Raw genomic sequence first — 27,523 nt, 5'->3', positions numbered from 1 at the left:
ACAAACAACACAGGAAATCATATAGCTCTGCATTAACTCAGTTGTGTATTTCTATTTGAAATTGATCTAGTAAAACTAAGGCTTATTTAATTATATAAGCCATTTGAATGTAATATGTTCATTAAACAACTAATAGTAATTGTCATCATTTAAGCAACCTCAACAAGCAAGTATGAACACCCTTAAATGATGGCATTTTTTTTAATACTAAGATTTTAACATTATTTGTGAATAACAGAGCATCTAAGGAAGCTATAATAAAGTTTCATCTTCTTAAAATGATATATTTGATCTCCAGTAAAAAGGACGCTTTATCTGGAAGATTTCAGTTAAAGAATGTGAAAACCCCATAAAAATCCAGTTAAGCAAGATACAATACAGTGAGGGAAATGCTAGCATAGAAAGCACAAGATAAGGGTTCAGTTGTTGGATTTGCAGTTAAGAGTTGCACAGTTAAATTCTGGACAACCCCTGTTTCTACTTGCTACATCTATATATTGCAGTCATAGTTATTGCAAGGAGGCAGGAGGTTTAACAGTCGTGCAAATGACTACAGCAAAATATTAAATGTTTTGATCTTATTTGGATTATTTTATTTGCTGTCTGTAGCACTGAATATAACCAACCAGTAAAATAACTTATGAAGCATGTTTTGCTTTCTTCATCAGTAATCATCTTCATTAAAAAAGCCCCACTATTAATTAAATTTATGTACAGAGCACACACTATATTCATACTTCAAATACGCACCAAATATAGGATTTCTGCTGTGTAAGATGACTACAACAGCACAGGCAAAACACCTTGATGGCAGAGGATGCAACTGACAGGGACCTGGTAATCTTAGTATTTTCAAACATACTTTTATGACATCCTGGGGACTTTACCTACCATACTAACTAAACAAGAAAGATACAAACCGGAAGAATACCAACACATATGATAGTTACTACCGTGTATAGAGAAAAATAAAACATATAAAAGCATATAACACATATGAAATGAAAAGTAATTGTGAGAGAAACCTTTTGTCTTTTTGCTGTTCTGCTATTTTAGAAACCATTCATTACCACTTAATATTTTTAATTAAATGGGGAAGCTCCACTGCTTGATCTGTTGTACTTCTTTCCTTAAAGGTTACAGATTACAATTCTGGAAGATTGTTCCCATGAAACAAGAAACATCCAATCGCCCTCATATCCAAGTGTTAACCTGTTCTTTAACAGTCTGTCCAGACTCTAAAATGCTCTTGCACAGATATACTCAAAAAACAGCTTAAAGAATAAACAGGGAAAAACCCCCAATCATTAGGCCATTTAAACAAAGAAGGGGGACAACTCAACACAACTCTTCAAATTCATAATAAATTAAACAAAATGGTCTTACCAGTCTTTCAAGTTAAAAAAATACTGAGGTATCAAGTTTCACTTACAACAGTATCAGTCTTAGAAAGGGGAAGGAATTAATCATTTGGAGAAGAATGTAGACTATTTGCTGTTTCCAAGATACTTTTGATGACTTGAGCTGGTGCCAGAAACTAAAATGCCACAGCCTTTCTACACTGACAAATTATAGATTAGTTATTGGTATATAAACCTTATTTAGATGAAGCATAGCTAATCTACGGGGGGTTCAGCCTTACTTGCATTTATTCTATCCCTCCCCCCCCCCCCCCCCCCCCCCCCATTCTGGTATTGTAATCAACAGGCAATTCTGGTATCATTTATGTTACTTTGATATGCAGAGACACAGAGAGAGAGACTGGCTGGCTTTTTTGCCTCTAGAAAACAGGTAATTCTTGCTATCTATCCACAGCATGAATCCACAATTAAGCAATGTGTGTTGTGGTAAAGTCAAGAAATATGATTTCCTGCCTGGAATGTAACAGATAATTTTACCAGCAGTTTGCACCAAACTGGATTGTTCGTACCTGCAAGTTATATACAGAGTATTTCTTAAAATATATATATTTGTTTTTTAACAATACATATAATATGAAGTAAATTGACATAATCTATTTACATATCTACTAACAGATCTATATTTACATCAATATAGATGATGTAAATATACATTTTTCCACTTTCCCAATAAGAAAATTTGTAAATATAAAGAATCACAGATATTTGCTTCAATTTTGGCATCCTTATATAGAAATGTGATAACTAGGCAGCATAATCAAGAGGTAATTAGTTTCCTCTAACCTCATTAGGCCTGCAGAAAATGCTCAATTATTAATCCTTGCAACAAAGCGTGTTTAAACAAGGCTTTTAAAAGCTGATTAAGGACTGCATTAACTTAGGCACACATTTCCTCCATCCTGTCAAAATCTCATTCCTATTTTAAATGCAAGGTATCTAATATTTACAGCATTTTACTTTAAAGTGCCTTAAAACAAAGCACTGCAAATAAAGAACCAACAGGTGGTTGCATAGCCAATTCTTACAGAAAGACATACATTTCTTCTATTACAAAACTGAAAGAAAATCAGGAGAGTCTTCTGCATTTTCACTGCATTGCAGCATCCCTTCTAAGTACTTGACTCTCAGGCTCCTATCATAATTTGATTCTTACCCATACGTTCAAAGTAGGCCCCTTATTTTCTTGATTTTATGTTGTAAAGGTTCTACACTACAACTATCACTACAACTAAGAGATGACAAGCACACATAGACACAAGCTGGTTTTTACTCAGTTATATTACAGCTATTTACTGTATATATGCATCCATAATACTCGTTTATACTAGCATGTACATGGATTCATGTACTATACATGCATTCTTGGATATCATCAGGCAGGGCTGTTACTTGATAAGGTATTTGTGTAAAGTATTATAACTCAGAGGCAGAATAGGAGGTAAGTTTTTACCTCTTTTGCCACTGTAACCTATAAAAACTGAAAGATGTAAATAATGATCAATAAAAATGTAAATGACAAGTGACTGCTTCATCTTCAATGTGTTTTTAAAAATTATCTGAACTTCCGCCCTTGATCGGATTAGATTCTTTTAACTATCACTTCAGCATATTTTCAACTCTAATGATACAATGTTAGAAGTGTCTGTCACTGCAGAGTAAAACCTAGGGAAACAAATAGGATGTGCATGTAAAAGAAGATTCCTGACCCCTCCATTTTTTATTCCCCAGAAGAATCTTTCATGTTCCCATTAGTTCAAAGAGGACACATAAACCAGAACAGACATTGTAAACTCAAAACTTAAAACTCAGGATGGTTAATCAAATATTGACTAAATATTGACTGCTTAGTTTAGGACAGACAATACTGTAAATCTTCTAGATAACTGTTCTGGAACTTAATTCATTAAATTGCATTTTGCTATTGCTCTTATTTTGCTTATTGTCACTAACGAAAACAAAAATTATTCAATTAATTTCTTCAAAAAATAACTGCACGATTAATTTTAAAATGTAAATACTCACTTGAAAGCAGTCATCTGCCACTTCAACATCATTTTGGGAGGGTGGATAACCTATAGAAAAAGTAAGAAACAAAACAAAGCAATGGACAAGGTTATTTTATTTTATTCACAGTTTACTGCTTCCAGTAGTCCACACCATCCTTCAGTATCCAGCTATGATGATATAAATATGCTTTACTTTTTTTAACCAGTGGATCACTGTATTTTATGTTGATTTTAATAAGTACCATTCACTTCTACATTGTGCATTTTATATACTGAGTACTCTTAGCCACACTCCTCTATCTTGTTCAGATCTTTCTTGTAAAAGCATTTTCAAAGTGCCATCAGAAGTCAGCAGCAAGGAAGTAAATTCTTCTTAATGTAGCATTTTGAAAATTAAAGGCAGAGACATTTGGTTGGCATGAATGCACGCTGTGCTATATTTTGCTATAAATCAGCAGAAATTGGAACTGTGAGACTCTAAGAGAGAAAAGGAGTCGTGTATTCTCTAATTACTTCTCTTGCAAGGATATGGATGGTACCAGCACAATCCAGAAGAAGTCATTCTAGTATGTCAAAAAGTGAAAAAACCATGAAACATGTTTCTCCCTTTGCACATTAAATCCCTAAATTTACAGCACATTGCAGCACAGGATATTTTGTTTAAATTCCTCCCTTTGAATTACTTTTTACAAGCCTGAAAGAGATGCTTTTCCATTCAATAGACACCTGTTCTCTTTCCTCCCTCCCTCCATCCAGCAATACAGTTATCATATTTTTATCTGAGAATTGAGGCTTGATGATCTTCAGTTTGCTCACTGATTTCCATGAGGTCAGTGAACCTCTGGAACCAGTTAGTCACTTCCTACTAGAGCAAATTCTTCTACCGTCCCATATAAACCTGTCCTCAGAACTTCTGTGTCAGCTATTAGCAAAGAAATAAAACTATTAACTGAAAGTATGTGCAGATAAAAAGAGAACTCAACGCGCCTTCAAATCATTGAGCTTCATAGCACACCCTCTAAGAACACAGAAGCTGTAACAAGCTTCTGAGAAGAAGATCCAAAACAGACACTACAACATTCTAGCTTTCTCCATTTCCTCATTTCTTAAAAAAAAAACAGAGGCAATGCTTCATTACATATAGATGTTGCAGGGAATTACCTTATTAGTGTTTGTGAAACAATTTAAGACACTTGGATGAATGGCACTTTAGAAATGCCAGAAGTACTATTTAAAAACTGGTAAAATCTAAATATGCCACAGATCAATCCACATCCCTAAATGCTGTTATGCAAAGTGCTTTGACTTATCTCATTTACTAAACACTCAACATCCCATCTCCCCTTCACCTGAAATAAGTACCTTGAGAAATATCCTCTACTGCTCTCCGAATACCTCTGTCAAACGCTCTTGCATCAGCAGGACTCTGAAATGTGAGGCCAAACTTTTTGTCATCAATCTTCCAGTGGTAAAAAGTAGGAGTAACTTTGTTGTAAACGAGGTCCTTCTTTAATGTGCATTCCAAGACCACCTTCCAGAAAGAAGACAGGAGGAAAAGATATCACTGACTAATATAACACACTTGAGAACAAAATGTAGTCTTTGTGAATTACCTGAAAACCTACATCATAAAAGCAGATAAAACCCTCTGTCTAAATGTCTTCCTCTTAAAAGGATGTTACTTTAACTTTGTTTCCATCATGGCCAAATTATTCACCAACAGTTGCTGACACATGGTATGGGTTAAGGACACTATTTGTAAACCCAGAGAATCTTCCCAGCCCCAAAAGCATCTCATACCTGAAGCAAGCACTTCGGTCAGTACAGGCTTGCTAGAAATTCAGCAAATCAAATAGGCCACAACTCAAAAAACCACATTATTATGCTAATATCAAGTATTACTGTATCACTGGGAATTTTATTTGTATACTTATTGTATAAAATTTTTGAGCACTCGACTAACTTGATGCTGCTTTCAGGCCATATCAGTTTTGCCCCAGAAACACTACTAGATGAGAGAAAACAATACAGGAGAAGTGTTTTAAAAACTAAAATTTATAAAAACTAACATATTTTTGTATATATTACTATCTATACCTAGACGCAAATGTATTTATGGCTCATGTTCAATTATATTGAAAACAGTAATTAGGAATAATTAATTGAATTATTTGGCTACAAAACCATTACATGTATATCTACACATTCAGTTATGAAGCAAAGTTGCAGTCTTCACATCATTTCCTCACTGTAAATTGGCTGGTTTTTAAAATATATTTGCATATTTAATTTACCTGCAAAAATTATTTATGTAACATTGTGACATTGAATGTTTCTTGATGAAAAAAGTCCAAGGTGAACATGAAAATACAGAGGAACTGGCAGCGATCTGCTCCTCTAGCACTAGGTATAATAAAACGTACAGCAAGGCAACCTGTATCTTTGTATTATTACTAGATTCTGAAAACCTCCACTGAAAGGTGAATTAAGAATTTTAATATCCTATTATTTTAACAATAATGTATTTTCAGAATTTTCTTTTTTAATTTTCTTACATGTGCAGCTCTTTCAGAGAAAAACATAGTTTCTTATAGCATGTGGAAAAATGAGGTTAATCATAAACATAACTTAGAAAAAAATTCCAAACTTTAAAAACTTTTCTGCCTGTACTTAAGATTATTCTTACATATCTTTTGTATTCTTCCTCACCTTTCCTTGTGTAATTTATTACATAGACAAATAGGCTTTTTTCTCCTGCTCTTCATTATTTATTCCCCCTACCTTATACCCCCACCACTAATTATCTCGAGTTTTACTACCTTTTAGCTCTGTATCCAGAAGGATGACATTCTTTCTGCACATATCAACTCTTTCAGCATTGGAATATTTTTTGTAACTGTGCTCTAAATTCCCTAAATAGTCAACAATAGGTAGGTACAACTGCCTACTAGAAATCATAGGAAGGAATCTGTTTGCTGTAGATTTGCAGGAAAAGGCACTGAAGAAAACAAACAAACAAAAAGGTATCTTTCTGCAGTTCTATGGTGTCTTTGTTCCTTTTCATCATTTTAAACTTGCTTCCTCCAAAAAAGAGAAGGAGTTAAAAATGAAGATTTCTCACATCACTGCATTTTCTAGGTCTGTGAGTACTTTTGGGGATTTCTACTATATTAAACACCAACTATTTTCACACTATATTACGTGTGCAGTTTCACCCAAAATATCAACAAGAATTACTGCAAGACTGATTTTACAGCATCTCAATGAACAGCTGCTCCCAAAGCAGTTAATCCAGATTACTTTATACTGAAAATTCATACCCGGGATGACAAGTACTTGTACAAGATAGTAACACTGGAGATAAACTACTAGAATAAAACTTTACTGAGTAGAAGCTATGATATAAAAAAAAAACCCACCCAAAACAACCCAGAAAACTCCCAAACCAGCTCCTCCTGACCCAAAAAGCAACACCACTACTACCTGCCCCCCATCCCCCTCATAACATTTTAGACAACAAGCAATCATTAACTAAACAAGCAAACATCCTATCCAATGCTGTAATTGTTTTCAGCTTGACTTAAGGAAACAAGAAATTAGACATGACAACATTGAATTTTCAGATCTAAAGCTATAAGGAAACCGTCCAGTAAACACAGCAGAGATGTGGTTAAGGGCATTGAAAGGGGACAAATTGGTTGCATCAAAATAAGACATAAGAATCCACACAGGCAAGACTTTATGCCTGCCCATGAGAGAGAAAACTCAAAAACTGTAGGTCAGACTTAGCACTGGTACACAAATCTACAAACAACCAGCTTTCAATAGGTTTTGTGGCATCCAGAAATACTAAAACTCCACACCAAACAAAAAACATACCAACTATCTATAAAGCTTTTTTTTTCCCCTCCCCAAAACACTCCTATGCTTTGCAGCAACAACATACTTTTTTCCCTGTTAAACATAATGTGTAAGGCGTCTTTGTGCTGAAGCATGTAAACTCTCATTGGGACCGGGGAAGAAGTCTCCCAATATGCGCACCTCCAATGTCTGGAAACTGAAACCAAGCTCTCAGCAATACAGATTTTATTTATTTATATATATATGTAAATATATATATATATATTTATTTTTTTTCGGTCTTCAAATATCCAAAACTCCGATTATTTTTGACTGCACTTGCTAAGATTCGGAACTCTACACATCATCTGTGAGGATGAGATCATATTCTCCCACATGGTTGCCAAAAATCTGCCTTCCCAAATATTCTTTGGTAGATTTTCCCTAACATTTCCAGTGATAAACACAAAAAAACCTGCAAAATTATAAATTAAGTGACTATGGCTTAAAAAAATTGCCTTTTTAAAAATAAACACAGGTTACCATTTTGAAGGTTTGGAGAGTTAATATAAAACTTCCACACCAGTATAAAGCAGCTACCTTGGCACATAATGGAAAATGCTGCAGAGTTCTCAGACTCAAGACAGAAGAGCCCAGATCTACAGGATCAAGATGTAGTTTCTCAGAGCATACATAGTGTTGTATATCTACTTACTACTATTTAATGAAAAAAATATTTTAATATCCAGATTTCATCAAGTGCAACACTAATGAATTCATGGCTACTCATAAAAATACTTCTTTGCTATGTGTTTCTTTTCTCACCTCTAGGAGCTACATTCTTTAAAGATATCAGAAACTATCTGGTTTGTGTAGACAAGATGAATCTCTGAAGTCAGAAATTTCAAACTTCAACACTTAAAAATAAAATATTTTTAAACAAAAATAAAATTAATATTTAAGATATTGACATCATAATCTAGGGCTTGTTTTGGAAACAAATATGAAAAAACTGTTACTGCATTTGATATTAATTTCTATTTTGATAACAAACCGCATAACTGAACATTTCTAGATACTGGATACTATTTTACAGGTTTCTAGCTGTACTTTCAACAGCTTACGACATTACATGTAGATAGTTTTACAGTTCTTAATTCACAGCCCAAATCTATAAACACACGAGCGTATAGTTTCGACAAAACTTTTCAATGCTTTTTCTACTAAATAGAATGGAAGCTTTTTCTCTAGTCTTGGGACCAAGCAGCAGGACCTGAATATATTCATGCTACAGATCATGTGGCCCCAGTGACATGATTATTATTCTATGTGCGCTTTGTTTCAATTCAAAAAGTAAGATCAAGTAAGGATTGTACTATGGCCCATCAGAATCAACCTTTCTCAAATTTTAAAGCCTATTTAGAAAGTAAATGATAAATTAAGTTTTTGAATAGCAGATTTTTAGAAGATAACAGTATTTATATTCAGTTTCAGCTTTGTATCTCTACCTTTACACAATCACCTGTTCTTCAAAAGAAAGATTTTAAACTTTGATTTATCACTCCTGACTCATGATCCAAAAAGTACTAGTCACTTTGTTTTTTCTTTCAGTAAAAACTTGCATGGCGAAGAACTGAAGATGAAAATTACATTTTTAATTCAAGAATGTAAAATTCACCAAAGCCTAAAAACCTGTAACCTCTGAGCCTAATGTATGTTTAACACTACTGCTATTAAGATAAAAGAGAGCTACTGTAAACACAGTAAAAGAGAACAGCAGAGACGATCAGGTTAGGAGGGAGTGCAACTGTTCCAAGCAGATTGGCTGGAGACAGATCTAAGAGGTGAGCATAATAAAGAAGGAAATGTGTAATTATGTCAAAGTCTTCATGAAATACTCTTACATTCCAACGCAGAGCTAAACAACCTGAGCAAACTAGCAGGGAGCATTCCCTCACCTAAATTAATTCAATTGTGCCACCACTTTGATTTTCTTCTCAGATAATTAGGATGCTTTCTGTGATTCCCCATGAGATGTTTTAAATAGCTCAGTTCTGCATGACAACTTTGGAAGATCTACATGTAGCCTGAAGCTGGTTTGTGAAAGGGCTGATTGCAACCTAACTCTCAGGTATATAAAGAAAGGACGAGAAACCCCCCTACCAGGAACTTCAATATTTTGATGTTCAGTCCCAAGGTATTTAATTTACACAGCTGACTTAGATTGAGATCTATAGTCCTAATTAAATGCCTGCCTATCCTATAAATATGCACACAGTTCTGGCACATTGGAATGGAATTGCAATGTCGTGACAGAAGAAGTACTTGGAGAAGCAGCAACAAAAGCTAGTTCACAAGAAACAATAAGGTAAGAGATCAAAGATTTCTCATTGCTTTTGAGTATAACCATTTAAGAGGCACCTGGAAGATATCTCCATCAAACACCTCACCTATGGATTTCAAGTTGCACTGGAATAAATTCCACCTTTCTACTGACACATAGACTGAACAGTAATAGTGGCATTATGATTCCCATGTATCTTAGGGGAAAGCCAAAAATCTGAATTCCCTTTGCTCTCTAACTTGAGCTACTTCATCACTCATGCTTCCCTGCATCCCAGAAAAGTGCTCTAATTTCCATGCTACAGATTTTCCAGGATAAGAGAATTACTGCACCTTTTCTGGAAGCTGAGACAGTTCATAAAAGAAAGACTTACTAGGCCAGAGGAAATCAAAATCTAGTTATAAAGGAATTCTAACAGTGTGTAACGTGGCCTGAGGTGGGGTAGGGGGATGCAAGATAGTGCAGGTAGCAGGGTAGACTCCTTTTGTAAGGATTACTTTCTTTTTTGATCCACAGAAGTATTTTCAGAAATGGCTGTGTGTACCTTGCAAAAAAGTAAACTGGAAATCATGGTCCAGCTGACAGAGCTGTAATTACTTCTAGATACTACAACAGATTAAACATGCCCAAAGCCACATGTGCTTAAAGTCTGAATAACTGAAATGTTCAAGATAGTTAACAAGGCTTTTTAAAAACAATATTGCTACTTTTTATTTGCAAATACAGTGCCACAGCAACCAACTAAATGGCATACGACTAACTTAAAAAATCACTCAGGTATACAGATTTACACACCAAAGCCATTCTAAAATGAGAGCGGAACGATGCTGGAGCACAGAACAGCAGATTCATTATAACTCTTACTCAGAATCAGAAGGCAGTCAAAATATTTGGTCCCTACTCAATAACAAACACAATGAACCCGTAACAACTTCCACTTTTACTTTGTTTTTAAAGAAAAAATAAAAGATAGCATTTTATGCCACTGCAGTAACCTTCAACAGTCCTTTTCAGAGTTGCCTCTGAAAACACAGCCTTCTCCACTCTTTCAGTTGAAACAGACAATTACATTTCAATTTCTTGGTATTGTTTTTATTGTTCTTTTCTTTGTATTATGAAATATAATAGTCACCTGCCAATTCTACTAGGACTAAAACCCAATTGTTTGTCTTTGTTAAGACAAAGTTAAAAATTGTGCTTGAACAGTTAATCCACAGGAATATCCTAAGAACAAATGTACAACCATTAACTATACTGAAAGCGTAAGTATTAGAACAGTTTCAGAATCAGTGACTGGATCCTTGTCCAACAGAATTTCTCTTCCAGTCCCTGCTACGGTCCTCCAAAAAAGTGTCGTGACCTAATGATATCCTCACGTACCTGGGTGTAGGATCCTGTTTCTTTTATGCCAACGGGGGTCTGTCTAGCTGCATACTGTGCATCTTTGGTATTAATTCATTACACACTACCTGTTGCTTACAAGCATGTTATTTCTGTGAGGAAATACATACATAGCTAGCTTCCTTTTATTCCATCACCAAAGCATCACTGGATCTACAGCATTTTTCCCCACAGCCTAAATCTGTATTTGTTAGTTCCCTGAGATTTATTCAATATACACTGGATAGATGTTCTTCCTAGCCACATTTCTTTCATATTTTATCCTGTGTTTTTGAGGGGCTGACTTCCAACAGCAACTTCAGTTTTATGACGTAGGATCAAAATCTGCCCTGATAGACTAGTTGGTCACGTTTAGGGGCAGCAGTGGGGGGACAGATGGACACAGGACACATCCACAAACAGATAAACAACTACAATGACAAACAAAAAACAAAACAACAACACAATCACCATGCCAAAACAAACAAAACTTTCAGGACAATAAGAGTTTGGAAAACATACTAACATGAGCTTGATTCTGGACAGGAAGAGGAGCAGAGACATTTAAGCCTTCTACCAGAAGTGGAAACTAAACAAGGCTTGCCCAGAGGAAGCAGGGGAGAGAGCACAAACAGATCAGGATGCTGATGGCTGTGACGTTTTCATATGCATGCAGGAGAAACATTAAACCAGTCTTCAGTTTTGAGCATTTTATTACCCACAGATTCTGAAGGCAAGCTGTGAATGTTGAAAGAACTAAGAATGAAGAGAAAATTGTCAAGTATCTCTAAATGCAATTAAGCTCCTCAAACCCAGCCTCAAATAAGTCTAAAAAAACTTCTCAAGGGAACTACTGCAAAGTGAGGAAGGAACTGCAGGTGCACATAGCTGTGCGGGAACACAGGGTACTCTGCTAATAGCACTACGCCTCGCTCAAACAACTGAGTCAGCACAATGTCTATTTATATGCTCTCTTCCTACAGCAGCCACAGTCAAGGCACAAAACTCCGCAGTCCTGCCTCAAGGGAGAAATGGGTATGGTTGAGAAAGAATCAGCAGTACAGTATAAGAAGTAATTCTACCTTTTAAGCTTACACGGGAGTCATAAATTATTGGCAGAAAAGAGTAAGTTCTTGATAAAGTCATTAAGATGGAGGTTTTGTGCTTTCTCTGCTTCTCTTTTTTTCCACAGCAAGACACGGCCCCCCTCCAAAAAACTATTTGGCATTGGAGTAACCAAGGAAGCCTTAGTAAACAAATTTTGTCTTCCATAGATCTGCATGTAGAAATGGCTGAGACTCTACACCAGTTTTCCTTTTGTGAGGCTGGCTTTTGTGATGCTATTTAAGACAAATTTATTACTCATATTTTATTTAATGTTGCTAAGAAATCAATACTGTCTATGCGTTCATTAAACCAGATCAGTTCTTAGACCTCTCAGCTTCATGCTTTCTTCCAATACAAAAGTTGTTCCCAGGTAAAATAGCTACTCTTTGTCATAGCCAAATTCTACAACTAACTGAAACATTACCAAGGAATTTCTTTAGGTTTTGTGTTTTTGACAAGTTTTCATTTTCCACCACTCCTATTAAACACAGTATCATTGGCGTATAAGCAGGTTAACAAGAAGATTTAACTTTAACCTTCCATTGGGAAAAAAAACCTGAATGGCAAAACATTTCCCCAAATGAATGGAAATCTGCAATGAAAAAAAAAATGTTTTAAAGTTTCTAAAAGATCAACATGCTTAATTCTAGAAATGCAAGGTATTACATCTAAAACAAATAATTGGCTTTTTAGGCATGAAATCATTGATATGGATAAAAGCTTGGCAACAGCATTAGACTGAGGCTATAAATTTACTTTTTAGTCTACATGCAACAAAAAGCAAACTTCTATTCTTAGGTCCTATGTAGTTTTAATAGGAACACTAAACGGATGTAAATTGTTACCGTTTTATCCCTGAGTCGTTCTCCATGGATAAGAAAATCAGCACAGCTATTCTCTTCCTGGGGAATGACTTTGAAGACTGTGACACAGCTTAGTCCACCCCCTCCAAGTGGTAACCATCCACCACTTGAGTCATCCCGGGTCATCACCACAGCTCGCACTCGTGCATAACTATTACTGGAAGAGATGCAAAAGAAGAAATTAGTTTTCCATAAATGCAAACCAGCTAAGCCTAGTTAAAAACCAAAATAACAAACCCACAACCAAGATCACAATAATCAACATTGTGGAGGTTCAGTCCTTCCATAACAGCCACCTAGAAGAATCCAGTCTAAGAGAACCCTCTAAAAAAAAATGTTCCTCTGTACTTTTATGCCTTCATTAGGACTTTTTGGAGCTTACATGCAATTCCTTGTACAGAAACTCAATCAGACAATATAGTTCCTCAGAGTCAAAAATGATATTCTTCTAAATACTTTACAGTCACTGATCTAGCTAGAGAGGGCCAGGGTGGGAAGACAGTAAGAATCACTCTCTGATTTATTTTAGACTAATCATGAAGCCAGTCAGCCACCATGAAATTGCACAGAAAAGAGAACAAGGAAGCAGAAAGAGGTCAGGCCTTCTGCCACTGAAATCTAAACAAGAACAGGCTTCTAGCCAGAAACCTGCTTCCTTTGTCCCTCCCTCTCTCCCTCCTCCCCATGCACAGAGCCCGTCCTTGACAAGGCTTGCTCAGGACACTTGCTGTGGGGCTCAACAACATGACCAGTTACAGCTACTTAAAACCTAACATTTGTAGTGTCCACTAGCTGGTTCTCTCCTGTGTTTGCAGTATGTGGAAAATTACTTACATTTTACATTTTATCAGCTTTTTCCATCATTTAGCATTTTTATAAAATAAACAAATGTGTATCACCTCATTACTTAAAAGCCTAACTCCCTTTTCAGAGTCTGAGAAACAAGTTTTCAGTGATCTTATCTCGCTCTCTGCTTTTATTTATTTCTCTTAAATTAAATGGCACGTTTCAGTTTTGGTTATGAATTTGCTGCTACATCAGCTGGAAAAGCCCATGCCTTACCTAGGATGTTTTAAGATCTTACATTCAAAGTGTGGTTCATTGCATGACTGTAATAGTCCATGAATGAGCATTCCAACACCTTAAAAGAAATATGCTTTGTGATATCTTTTTCTACGTATTTCTGATTTAGAGTTTAAGTACTTATGTCAGTTAGCATTACTGATGTCAAATTAAAGAACTGAACAGGAACTATTAGATGAGAATAAAGTTGTTCCTTCTGTACAAAATTATTTGTGATATAACCATTCGCCAACTGTTGTGTTTAAAAATGATCACTGTTTTATTTTTTTTCTCCTTAAATGTCCCAAAATAAGTGAAGGTAGGTTTTTTTTGCGTAATTAATATATTACATTCTCTCACACACACATGATTCACACGTATGATTCACTTATATATATCTCTATTAATAAAAGAATTTTCCTGCAGCACCTAAAGCTTAAACATATACTGGTTTGCAAAATGGAAATAAAACAAGACTATCCAATTTCGGCTTATAGGCAAGTGAATTTGTTTGTAGAGACTTTGTTTGCCCCCAAGCAAAAAATCTAGCCTCCTCCTCCCCCTAAACATCATAGTTAAAATGACAGTTCAGACAGGGTTTCTCACCATTTCTGTACCAACATCTTTTAGTAACTACTCCCACATAGCAGACAAATATAATAAAGAAAAAGCCAGTCCTTCGTTACATGCATCTATCAATTGTAATACTTGCAAATAAAAATGGCACTAATTGGTTAAACCTTTCTTTGCTGTTCTCCATTCAAGTGAATGACAAATTTAACTTTAAAGGTATTCATTCTATAAATCTGGTTGCAAATCTAAATATTAGAGCTTTCTTTTGTATACCAACAGACTGCAGCAAGAGTTCAGTAAAGCATCAATTAGGGATATCACAGAACTTCACTTAGGATACATGAGAAAACCTGAACTACACCAGATATTTTTTTTTTCCCCCTGAAAATGAAAGTTTACACCCTGCATCCATTTTCCTTTCAAGAATTGCGAAGGAGAAACAAAGATGAATGATACATATCGTACTTCCATCACTTAGCTGCTTCCATTTGCCAGAAGTTTACTGTCAGTGTCGGGCTCTACCCCCTGCTTCCCTATAGGGAGATGACTAGTCTGGTCTAGTTAACAATCTTGCGTTTTGCTTCTGTATTTTCTGTTCTTTAAACTCTCTTAAACAACATTTACCCTTTCAAATATTATAGGAACTACTGTCAAAACCATGGCATTAGTGCAAGAACTAAACTAAAATTCCCCAACAGGTAATATTTAATGAATAACCTCTTAAATTGAAACAAAACCACTTTTCTAAACTAGAAAAATTAATTACTGTCCTTGCAACAATGCCAAAACTATACAGAGATTGCTTAATTTTGTGGTTTTGTTGTTCGTTATTTTTTAATATTATTTTTTCTATTTTAAAGGAACTCACAACTGGTTAGACAGCTATTTTAAGTAACAATACAAGCTGCTTTGCAATTAGCCACAAACCAGCAGCAGGACTTAAAGTGATTTCCATTTCCAGAATCCTCTGCAAACAAACCAGCATCTGCCTGTCAGACTGCTGGTGCTACCGAAACCACCCAGACATCTTGTATCTCTAAGCGTTATAGTCCCATCTACTTTTGTGAATTTCGGAACAAATTGCTAAACTACCACTGTAGCTCAGCTGCGGGAAAAACGGCAGACAAGGCTCCACTGTTTTCCACCAGCATCCCTCCAGCCTGACGTTTTCACCTACTCTTGCATGTTTACAGCTCTGTGAGGAATAAGAAGAGAAAACCAAACAAACTGGGCAATCAGTTGAGCATTGCTCTTATGAAACCTTTTCCTAGAGCTATTACAAGCATGTAAAATGTAGCATGAAGGGCAGCATTGCAACAGCAGGCCCAAGCCTCCTGTATCACATCCAGCCTTCCCCAAGATCCCCTGATGCTGGTTGTGGCCACTGGAAACTCCTGAGGCAGGACAAGATTTACAGGAAAAGCCAAATGGGACCCTGTCCATAGGAGCTTGCTGCTTGCCAAGAGATAGTCCTGAGCACCAGTGAAGACTGGGGACAACCACACCAGAATCCAGGATCAATTCCTAACAACTATGCAACAGCCAAGTACCTCAAGTAAAGAGATGATAGTACAGTGCTCTTATGTCATTACAGCGAGTTATAAATTGTGATGAAGCAGGGGAAAAAAAAGGGGGGGAGGTAGCACTCAAACCGTAAGTGGACAGGAAAAATGTAAGACTTACAGTCCTTGCCTGCCATCAACTTTAAGAGTATGAAGAATTAAAATCTGACTAAAGGTTTTAAAGGCTCTCCTCCCTCCACAAGCTCTGTGTTTGTATCGTAATGCTCTTGGGCCCAAACTGACTTACGAACTGAATGACCAAGCTGCTGTTAAAGCAGCACTCTCCACTGATTTTGACAGCCTGGGATCTTCAGCTCAGCAACTAATGAACAGTCCTGCTTCTGGTGGCTGGTCATGTCATCTCTATGGCTTTTTTTAAAAAAATAAATTATTTTGATAATTTGATGTATTTCTTATGTGTAATATCAAGCCAATTAAAGATACCAAACATTATTACATTTGTCCTTTCTTCCATTAGCAATCCAAAAGAGAATGAAGGTTAAGAATTTCCTGCCAAAGTATTTTTCCCAGAGAAAAAGGGGAAGAGATGTTGAAGGGGAAAAAAAAAAAAAAAAAAAAAAAGAAGCAGTTATCTTGTTGCATTATATTTATTTTAACCCAGTTAAAAAGTATGCAAATCCTAGATTATATATTAAGCACTACCATTCTTTTATTTGTAATGCATCTAGCACATATCTATTTTAATATAGGACTGGAAAAATCAGAGAATCACAGAATGGTTGGGATTGGAAGGGACCTCTGGAGATCATCTAGTCCAACACACCTGGTAAAGCAGGTTCACCTAGAGTAAATTGCACAGGAATGTCTCTAGAGAAGGAGACTCCACAATCTCTCTGGGCAGCCTGTTCAGTGCTCTGACACCCTCAAAGTAAAGTTCCTCCTCGTGTTTAGATGGAGCCTCCTATGCTTCAGTCTGTGCCTGCTGCCCCTCATCCTGTCACTGAAAGGAGTCTGGATATAATAACAACAGTTATCTCAGAAAAGCTCATTAAGACAATTGAACTGCAATTTCAAATTGTTTTTTAGTACTATAAAGCTACTACCACCACCATCAAGAAACTTAGACCTTCAAGTGGAATTAGAAATTCCATACAGGAAACTGATGCTCTTAGCTTGATAATTAGTATTATGAGTTCTTTCATATCTGGAAAGCACATTGGTAGAAAAGGACCTCAGGTTTCAGGTGGACACCAAGTTGGACATGAGCCAGCAATGTGCCTTTTGAGACAAAGAAGGCCAGTGGTGTCCTGGGCTGCATTAGGAGGGGTGTTGCCAGCAGGTAGGAAGAGGTGACCCCTCCCCTCAGCACTGGTGAGGGCACACCCGGAGTGCTGGGTCCAGTGCTGGGCTCTCCAGTACAAGAGACACGGAGCCACTGGAGGGAGTCCAGTGAAGGCCACTAAGATGATTACATGACTTGAGCATGTGTCATATGAGGGAAGGGTGAGGGAGTTGGGGCCGTTTAGCCTGAAGAAGACCCTAGGGGGATTTATAAAACTTTATTTATAGAAATAAATACCTGGAGGGTGCAAAGAGGATGGACCCAGGCTCTTCTCAGTGGTGCCTAGGGACATGACCAGAGGCAGTGGGCACAAACTGAACCACAGGAGATCCTGTCTGAACATGAGGAAACTCTTACTTTTAGGGTGACTGAGCACAGGTACAGGTTGCCTATTGAGTCTGTGGAGCTTCCATCCTTGGAGGTATTCAAAAGCCACCTGGGCATAGTCCTGGGTAACTTGCTTTAACTGGCCCTCCTTGAGCAGAGGGGGTAGACAAGATGACGTCCAAAGGTTCCTTCCAACCTCAATTATTCTGTGATTCTTTCTTTAATATAATATTTCAAAGCACAGCAATTTCAATAAAACACAACTTCATAAATATAACTAATATGGGTTAATTTATGAGAACTCATGATACTTTGAAGTAGGAGTTGTCACTGTGCACAACTGCTATTTAAACACTTCTGACAAGGCTGAGGGAAAAAAAAGGCATTCTGAAAAATCGTGACACACTCTGCTATGAAATTACACTATCTTTGATGACACACAAGTAACATCTCCAGGCTGATCTCTGAATGTGAACTGGTCATGGATCAAGGCTCTTTACCTTTGACTGGCACTTTACACACGTACTTTAACCCCTCCAACTTTTGGTACAATTTACTTATTTGTTTGTAGCCTCACCCAAAGAGCATACATGAATCAGACTTGGCTTTTTATGGTTCTTATTATCCAAACAGCTTAGCAGAAGATTTTATGACTTCCAGCTAGAGAAGTGCTCATGAGTTCGTGGATGCCTAGAGTACCAAAAGGTAACACCAGACCACTGAGCTAAAGTCTATTTCACCTGCAGACAATGTTTGTTGAGTATTGACTCAAATTGGAAAAGAATAATTAATATCATCAGTATCACATGAACATATTGGTACATTGCTGATACAGAGCCCTGTGTTACTTAAGGTTTAGAGAATGACTGCCACTGGCACAAAATATTAATGTCTTATCTGCAACAGAAGGAAATGCAAATATAGCACGAGTACTAAAGAAGACATAATTTATATCAAGAAAACATTCGAAAGCATATCCTATTTTTATGAAAGGGAAACCACTGTGTGTATATATATATATTTGACATAATAACAGCTACTATGTGAGGCTCTGCCTGACATGACTGTTACCTTTCTCCTCTCAAAATTATACCAGCAGATCAGAATATACACCAAAACATTATGCTGATAGAAGGCAAAAGGTATTCTTCACAGTAAAGACGGGAGGTACAGCAACCACACACAGCTACTATGCCTAGGAGCTTAGCAAGGAAAGACATGGATTTCTAGGAGAAACTATAGACAAATGCTGTTACATTTAGGATAGTGGGTATCCACATTGCTTTACTGAAGGGTTTTGGACTCTGGCAAAAGGCCTAAATGAGACATTCTTGCTTGAACAAACAAAAAATCTGCTTACAGAAACCTTAACCAGGATGGTACAAAAGTAATTGCTGTTTTTGCATTGTTGAAATTTGCCATTTGATACTGGAATACATTCTTAAATAAATGTGCTTATGTTATATATAATTTGAATGTGTTTTTCTCACTTCATGTTTTTTGGTTTTTGTTTTGTTTTCTTTTTTTTTTTGTTTTGTTTTTGGTTTGGTTTTTTCTTTTTTTTTTTTTTGCTACTGGCTTACTGCTTGCTGTTTATTTTATTTTATATTTATTTTAGACTATGGAAATTATCTAAGACAAAAAGCAAATTCAAGTGATTTTCTTATTTGCGTTCAAAGTGGGTCGTAAAGCAGCAGAGACAACTCACAACATCAACAATGTACGTGGCCCAGGAACTGCTGACGAATGTACAGTGCAGTGGAGGTTCAAGAAGCTTAACAAAGGAGATGAGAGTCTTGAAGATGAGGAGCGTAGTGGCCAGCAGTCGGAAGTTGGTAACGACAAATGGAGAGCAATCATCAAGCTGATCCTCTTACAAATTCATGAGAAGTGGCCAAAGAACTCAACGTCAACTGCTCTACAGCTGTTCAGCATTTGAAGCAAATTGGAAAGGTGAAAAAGCTCAATAAGTGGGTGCCTTGTGAACTGACCAAAAAAATTTAAAATAAAAAATCATTTTGAAGTGTTGCCTTCTCTTATCCTTCACAACAGCAATGAACTATTTCTCAATCAGATTGTGACATGTGATGAAAAGTGAATTTTATATGACAAGCTGTGACAACCAGCTCTGTGGCTGGACTGAGAAGAACCTTCAAAGCACTTCTCAAAGCCAAACTTGCACCAAAAAAAAAGGTCATGGTCACTGTTTGCACTGTTTGATGGTCTGCTGCCGGTCTGATCCACTGCAGCTTTCTGAATCCCAGCAAAACTGTTACATTTGAGAAGTCTGCCCAGCAAATCTATGAGATGCACTGAAAACGGCAACACTGGCAGCCAACACTGGTCAACAGAAAGGGCTCAATTCTTCTCCATAACGCCCAACCACAGGTCACAAAACTGACGCTTGAAAAAGTTGAATGAATTGAGCTACAAAGTTTTGCTTCATCTGCCACATTCACCTGACCTCTTGCCAACTGACTTTCACTTCTTCAAGCACCTTGGCAACTTCATGCAGAAAAAACACATCCACAACCAGTAAGATGTAGAAAATGCTTTCCAAGAGTTCATGCAATCCTGAAGCACAGATTTTTATGCTACAGGAATAAACAAACTTATTTCTTATTGGCAAAACTGTGTTGATTGTAATGGTTCCTATTTTGATTAATAAATATGTGTTTGAACCTAGTTATAACAATTTAAAATTCATGGTCCAAAACCACAATTACTTTTGCACCATCCTAATACCAAGCAAAATAGCTTTTTCCTTCTGCCATTTTGAGTTCAAGACATGTGGAAAACTGTATTACATAAGGATGAGATAACTGGTATCCTGAAAGAGCCAAAAATACTTGATTACACAATTACTGCTTAGCAGGAGAGGCTTGTAAAACCAGGTGTTTGACAGTGCACCTACAATTCAAGAAACAAACGAATAAGTGTCTGGAATGGGAAACTGTCAAAACAGTATATTGCTGTTATGAAGTGTTCTCTTGGATGCTACATCGGGGAAGGAAAAAGGGCAGTACTAGAACCACATTTCTATTTGAATACAGACAAATTAAGATTTGTGACTGTGTAAAGTAACAGATGCTGCAAGTAAGAATGGCTACTACCACAAGAGCTTTTACAAAGCAAAAGAGCACATGAAGAACAGAGAAGCTGTTAAAAAGATTTGAAAACCATGACAATTACACAAAGTAGGTATTTGACATTTCCACGAATAATATTTTAGCCCTGCTCCCCAGCACCTCCTCTTGTTTAATAATTGTAGCTAGTTTCTATTACTTCTGTATGTCATCCATGAGGATTGGTTACATGAAGTAATCTTTAGCAGATTAAAGGACATCATGACACATACTTGGGTTCCACCTCTTTTAACGAAACTGCCTTTTGGAGGCCTAAGTTTTCATAATAGTCTGTATTCTGTAACACCATCTGGTCAGGGCATACTACTTAAAAAATTGCATCTGATATCAAATACACAAGCAAATAAACCCAAACAAGTTTATCTTTCTTTCTATCCTTCCCCACAGAAGTTTAAAAGAACCCAAGTAACATTCAAGGATGGGTCCACAGGTTTTGGAAATGTATAACAAAACTAAAAGAACAGTATATAGCGTGTAGTTTCCTTTCCTAAGAGTTGGTGAGATGAGCCAGATATGGAAGATGCTTTTGATGACTTCCACAGATAACTGCTTAAAAACAGAGGATAGCTGGTGTCATGGACTCCTGGATTAAATTCCATCCAATTTTAGGCAGATGGGGTAAGAGAATTTGAGTGGTCAGATATCCTGCTACTCATGACCCCCAAAGTTTAATCGGCTTCCTCCAGAAAACCTTAAATTTGCCTCATTTTCTCAAGCTGACAGCCATGAACTCCAGAAATAACCACTCTTCAACTCTGCCTGGCTTCTCCTCTCTCTATGTGTTCTCATAGTTTTTTCTTCCTCCTAACCCCAGAATTTCTGAAGATCTAAAGGAATCTCTTAATTTATAGCACAGAATTATTGGTACCTTTTCTAATTGGTACCTTTTTTCTAATTTGTTTCTTAAAAAGTATCAATCAAGCTATTGGGTTCTGATGCCATTTATTAATTGTGACTTCCTTACCATGGAAACATGTAGATAATGACTAAAAGGCCCACAAATCAAACAAGACAGTTTACTTTTTAGATAAGTTATCATTTCTTTCTAACCTTGCAAAAACAAAGGAACATCTAAATAAATTATGGAAGACAAGCTTTTAAATTTCTCAGGCACTTCAGCAAACTTAGGACAAGCACAAGTTTGTACCCTAAGGCAGATTCCACTGAAACTAAGACAACTTGACACTTCCAGTAAATGTCATCAGACAACATTCACCCAGTCTGGAACATTTTTTTTTTTCTATATATTTTTTTTTTAAATGAAGGTTTGGTTATGCCTTTTATTTTCCTTGGAATAGCATTGCTTACTACAGCTTATAATGCATAATTTCAGGGAAGTTTTACAGGTAATAGAACAAGTCAGAGTTCTCTCTTCTCTCAGGGCCATTTTCCTCCAGCCTTATGTACTGAAAAAGTCCTTGCGCTTCACTCAAGTATGCGAGTGCAACAAGATCACCCTTATAGTCAAAGCTATTAGTCACCTAGCCATCAAGATTAGGAACAGCAAGATTCTGGAAACCCTGTTAACATGAGATGTGAATGCATTAATCAAAAAGTCATTTTTTAATAAAATTCTTGAACACTAAAATAAGATGAAGGTAACTGATATATTGAAAAAAGACCATAAGAAGATTGCTTATGAACAATTTTAGCTGCTCTAAGAAGGTATGGCAGGCTGTACCAAATACATTATTTTCAAACAAGCACCTGTGTACTTTTTATTCCACTGCTCCTTGCATTTAAGAATAATGCTCCACAAATGTCCAAAAAGCTATTTTTCTCCTCCTAACACACCTAAGAACTTAATTTAACAAAAATAAAGGACAAACCAAGCAGACCCTGCTATACTTTCTCTAACACACCAGAAAACACATTTATGTTTTCTATGCCTCAATTTCTTTCAGCTTGTCCTGGACTACATTCTCTTTGAGACAGGGACCATCTGTAACCGGCGTAATTCAATAAAGATCTAAGTGCATGTTGATATATAGTACACAGAGCTTAGCTGGTAAGTGGCTACATACTTAATCCGGCTGTACATCTGTGGGAGAAAAAAGCATCAGTCCCACTAAGTTTACTCACCTCAAGCAAAACTTGGTATTAGGTAGGCAACCAGAAAAGTTAAATAAACTATATCCACATTTATAAAAATAATCTTCCTTTAACTGTCCTGCTGAATGTTGTACAAGAACCAGTGTTTTAAAACTATGTGAATTAAAACTATAGTATCATTTGTTGCTACTGGTAAACCTAAAGCTTGTCTCAACATTTACACTGGCATGGCTTTTCAAGGATTTTAATCCGCCCATACGAAAGTGATCTTGTGTGTGAAGTAAATTATATTCTAGTAAAATCTCTAATGCTAAATTGCTCTTTTCAACAGAATATGAAAACACCACGCATGCAAAAGGGTGTTTCAAACACACAAAAATGTACAGATCATAAACGTCCACACCAACAAAACAGAAAGACTACATGCCAAAGTGGAAAATGCTTAACAAATAGCACCAAAATCACAGTAAAAAATAAAATCTGAAAAAATCTTAAGATAGCTTGTGGATTCACAGGTCTGTTTTAAAGGTTCAGTGACCAAAATGAAGCTACCATTCCCTTGCTAGGCAGCATGACACTTCGTGGTTTGAATCAGTCTTTCTATAGTTTAACAAATCATGTATATTTGGCATAGAGGAAATAACCTGAGACAGACAAGTGAAAGACAGATTCAAGTACTTTTATTACAATAATCCATCAAAGGAGAAGAAACAGAGGATTAACAAGATTATGCAAAATATTTCAATGGTATGCCCTTCATATCTGCAATATGTCAGCATGAACAATGTGACCTGCATAGCCAATATACAACTGTATAGAATCATAGAATGGTTTGGGTTGGAAGGAACCTTACAGATCTTCTAGTCCAACCCCCCTGCCATGGGCAGGGACACCTTCCACTAGGACCAGGTTGCTCAAAGCCCCCATCCAGCCTGGCCTCGAACACTTCCAGGAATGGGGCATCCACAGCCTCTCTGGGCAGCCTGTTCCAGTGTCTCACCACCCTCACGGTGAAGAATTTCTTCCTTATGTCTAAACTAAATCTACTCTATTTCAGTCTAAAGACATTAGCCCTTGTCCTATCACTACATGCCCTTGTAAAAAGTATGATCCGTGTTTGATAATCTCAGTAACAATTAGCATCGTAGTCAGCAGTCTCAGGCATAGAAATAAGGTCAGAAGACACAGCAGTGTTAATAGTGCATCAAAAAAGTGTAAGCCTTGTGTAATTACATTGCCTGCTTCAACTACTGCTAAAGTAATACTTTTCACAAGTTTCTATGAAAAGCTGTATGTAATGAATACATTTGTCATGCATGAACATAACATAAAACAACGTAGCACACTAAAAGGCCTCTCAGTTCAAAAGGAAGACTGATTAAGTTGTACCACACTGAAAAAAAAGGATACAAAGTTTCCCGCCCTCCCAAAATATGTAGCAAACCAAAATAAGAATACATTCGCAATTAATAAATGATAGTTGGTCATGAGAACTCCTGCAACAATCACTAAATCTTTCAGTCTACTCAGTAACTGAAAAAGGATCTACCAGCTACAATTTCCTTGCTTTGGCAACAAAAAAGTCCTAAGCAAATGGTTACAATGCTGAGATCATGTGATGATTTAGTGTTATGATTACATCTCGTTGCTTCCTCTTTGGACTTTTCAAAACCATTAATACCATTAGAAGTTATGGGTCTGGGGTGAGACTTCACTGTAAGAAGGAAGTTCTGAAAAGGGTGCTGGAGACAGCCAAGTCGAACTGCACAAAATACATGATTAGAGTATCACGAAAGCAAGTGCAACATGACACAATGCAAGCTCAAAACAGTTTTTAGACAGTAGAATCCAAGCAAGGAAAGAAAGCTCTTGCTGCTCCAGTCAATCTATGAGACAAAAATGTCATGTAAAAGCAACTAGGCAGATTTTATTTTTTTTTTGGTGCAGTTCTGATATCTATGCTGCACAGTTTTACTACACAAAACAGATTGTTATCCACCCTAAAAATGTTTGAAGTGGCTATTTGCCACTTCAATTACACAAAATATAGTACAATAAAATAGTTTATAAAATACAGTATAAAGTACAAAGTTGAAAGATCTTAGTAAGTCAATGAGATATACATTAAGCCATTGCACAAATATTTGTGTTCCTTTATTTAACAGCAAGGAAAATGAATCCTGACTGCATAATTGACGAAATACAGACAGAAAATTAAATATCTTAAGAGAGCCAGAAGATGAGATTATATATTCAAAAATATAAGGAGAAATTAAACTGGTAGAAGGGACAAATAGGTATAGATGGTGAAGATAACATTCAAGAAACAGGAAACTGGGCCATTTAATTTGTACCCACATGTGTAGTTACGCACTTTTGCTCCTGAATTCAGCAACAGAAGAACCTTCTCTATTCACATCCCAAGTGCAGGTTCTACTATTGAAACAGTAAGAATTACATATAATTTTCTGTTATGATAAATAACAATGAATTTTGAGCACTTTTATCTGCAATGACACTGTCTAAATAATCCAAATAAACCACAAGATGTCATTTAGCTTTACTAGCTAAAGAAAAACAATCAGCATCTTATTATGCATCCTGAAAAGCAAGGTCAAAAGACCGAGAACATGTAACAAGTAACTTCTTTAGTGATGCTAACAAAAAATCCCTTAATTTTTGAGCTGAAATTTTCACTATTTAGGAATTTAAGCCTGAAGTACTGGCTATACTGCAAAAGTTCACCTAACAGAATTCTGTAGACTTTGTTCACAACCCAACATTGGGAACATATTCATCATGTATGAGCTTTACAACAGCAGGTATATTATGCTTTTGAGGGCTCTGAGTCCTGAATTTGGTTGCTCTAACACCAAACAGTTGTGTTTGAAGGGAAAGAAAAAGAATATTCCATAGTCATGCTGTAATTCCTAGAAAGAATTCATTTGCCTGTAATTTTTATCCATTCTTCCCAGCGTTATTAAAGACATTATTATTTTTAAAAACTTATTGACTAAAAGAAAAACAATCACTTCTCTCTTGATTTGAGTCAAAGGATTCTAGAACCGTCATTCTGCAATTTTAACTACCTGATGATTAATGTAGCTCATCCTTGTTTTCTTCACCCATATGTTTACCAGGATGTGTTGTGTGACTGGTACTCAACACAATCATCTATTTAAGGCATTTTCACAAAAGACTGAGTAAAAAACTGATATTGATTATTCCACATAAAAAGCTGATGTTTGAAGAAAAAAGGCTGACACAGTTGTTTCTTTAGGAAACACAAAAAGGAAAAGATTGCCCAAGAGTTATTTAAGGGGAAGACAGGGGAGCTAAAAATGCTAGAACTCAAGTAACAAAAATGAAGTAATAGATGTTTCAAAAGTCAGTGACAGGAAAAGATCAGGGTGGGGAAGAATACTGCTTGCAAATTTTTCCCTACCAAGTAAGTAACATTAAATAACAACAAAAAACCAAACAAATGAACAAACAATAACAACAACAAACACAAACAAAACCAAACAAAACCAACAACAACAAAGGAAAGAAAAAAATGGAGGGGAGGAGGGAAGAGGAAACAGCATCTCCTTTTCCCAAACAAGAGGCAGACACATGGGGAAAAACTGCATGCAGCACAACATATTTGGCTTTAACCATATGAGAGAAGCATAATCACAAAGCATATCAGCGTTCAACATGCAAGTCTTATGCTATGGCTTTCTATAATACACTGATTTTTTTTTAATGCATTAAAAGGGAGGTATAAAATCTTGTAGCTAAATCTAAACAAGTAAAAACTTGGTTAGATTAGTTTCAATTAAAAAAAAAAAAAACACAATGAAATACTGATTTTTTTCATTTTTAACTGTATAAGGATTAAGTAATTTCCAGCAGATACAAGCTATTATATTACAATCTATATTGTATTAATAGTTTTAAGTAACAGAGGTGGAAAACTGCTAGGGATCATGAAGGAGTGGAAAGGTTCTAAGAAGCACTTCCATATTGAGTAAGCAGACACAGATGAAGATGGGCAGCAATCAGATTTCTTCCTCTCTTTCCTGTAACCACTTTCTGCAGCCAGATTTCAAGAGGTACTTTAATGGAGACTGGTGGGAGAATACAAAATTACTGATTGTTCCACACTGTCTTCTACTAACAAGTCCATGGCAACTTTCATACCTGCACTACCATTGTAGTTATAAGCAATTTAAAGTACCCTGATTCGGCACTGTTGCCAGAAGCATTCTCCATCCTTCTCTTTCCCTGGTCATTTATTCCTGCCACACACTTTCTTCACTGCTTCTGCAACTTTGCAGTGATCAACACTAGGAAACTGATGTGAATCCAGAGTAATCTGGAAGAAAGGTTAACCTCAATCCAGAACAATTATCCAACCTTAATCAGTACATGTCTGATGTTAGTCACAAGGCTATCTCATAACTGCGCAAAGTGGGTCTGTAGCTGTTACACTTCAATGCAAGCTGCAAGGTGGTGTCTGAACATGTGTGTGTCTCTTTGCTTGACCATCAGC

At 36.4% G+C, this 27,523-nt stretch overlaps 1 protein-coding gene across 1 annotated transcript in view; it reads right to left on the bottom strand.

Moving 5' to 3' along the window:
* Positions 1-27,523, bottom strand: part of SPRED1 (sprouty related EVH1 domain containing 1) — a gene marked incomplete at both ends in the record, with an annotated part of 59,105 nt that overhangs the window by 10,565 nt on the left and 21,017 nt on the right. Inside the window, 3 exon segments of the mRNA XM_080345500.1 lie at positions 3,444-3,493; positions 4,790-4,958; positions 12,944-13,118. Of these exon segments, the coding sequence (XP_080201626.1) occupies positions 3,444-3,493; positions 4,790-4,958; positions 12,944-13,118 (394 nt within the window).

The sequence above is a fragment of the Nesoenas mayeri genome (assembly GCF_963082525.1).
Source record: "Nesoenas mayeri genome assembly, chromosome: 5".
Taxonomy (NCBI): Eukaryota; Metazoa; Chordata; class Aves; order Columbiformes; family Columbidae; genus Nesoenas; species Nesoenas mayeri.
Note: the sequence above shows the minus strand (reverse complement) of the source record. Positions and strands in the feature narration are given on the sequence as shown.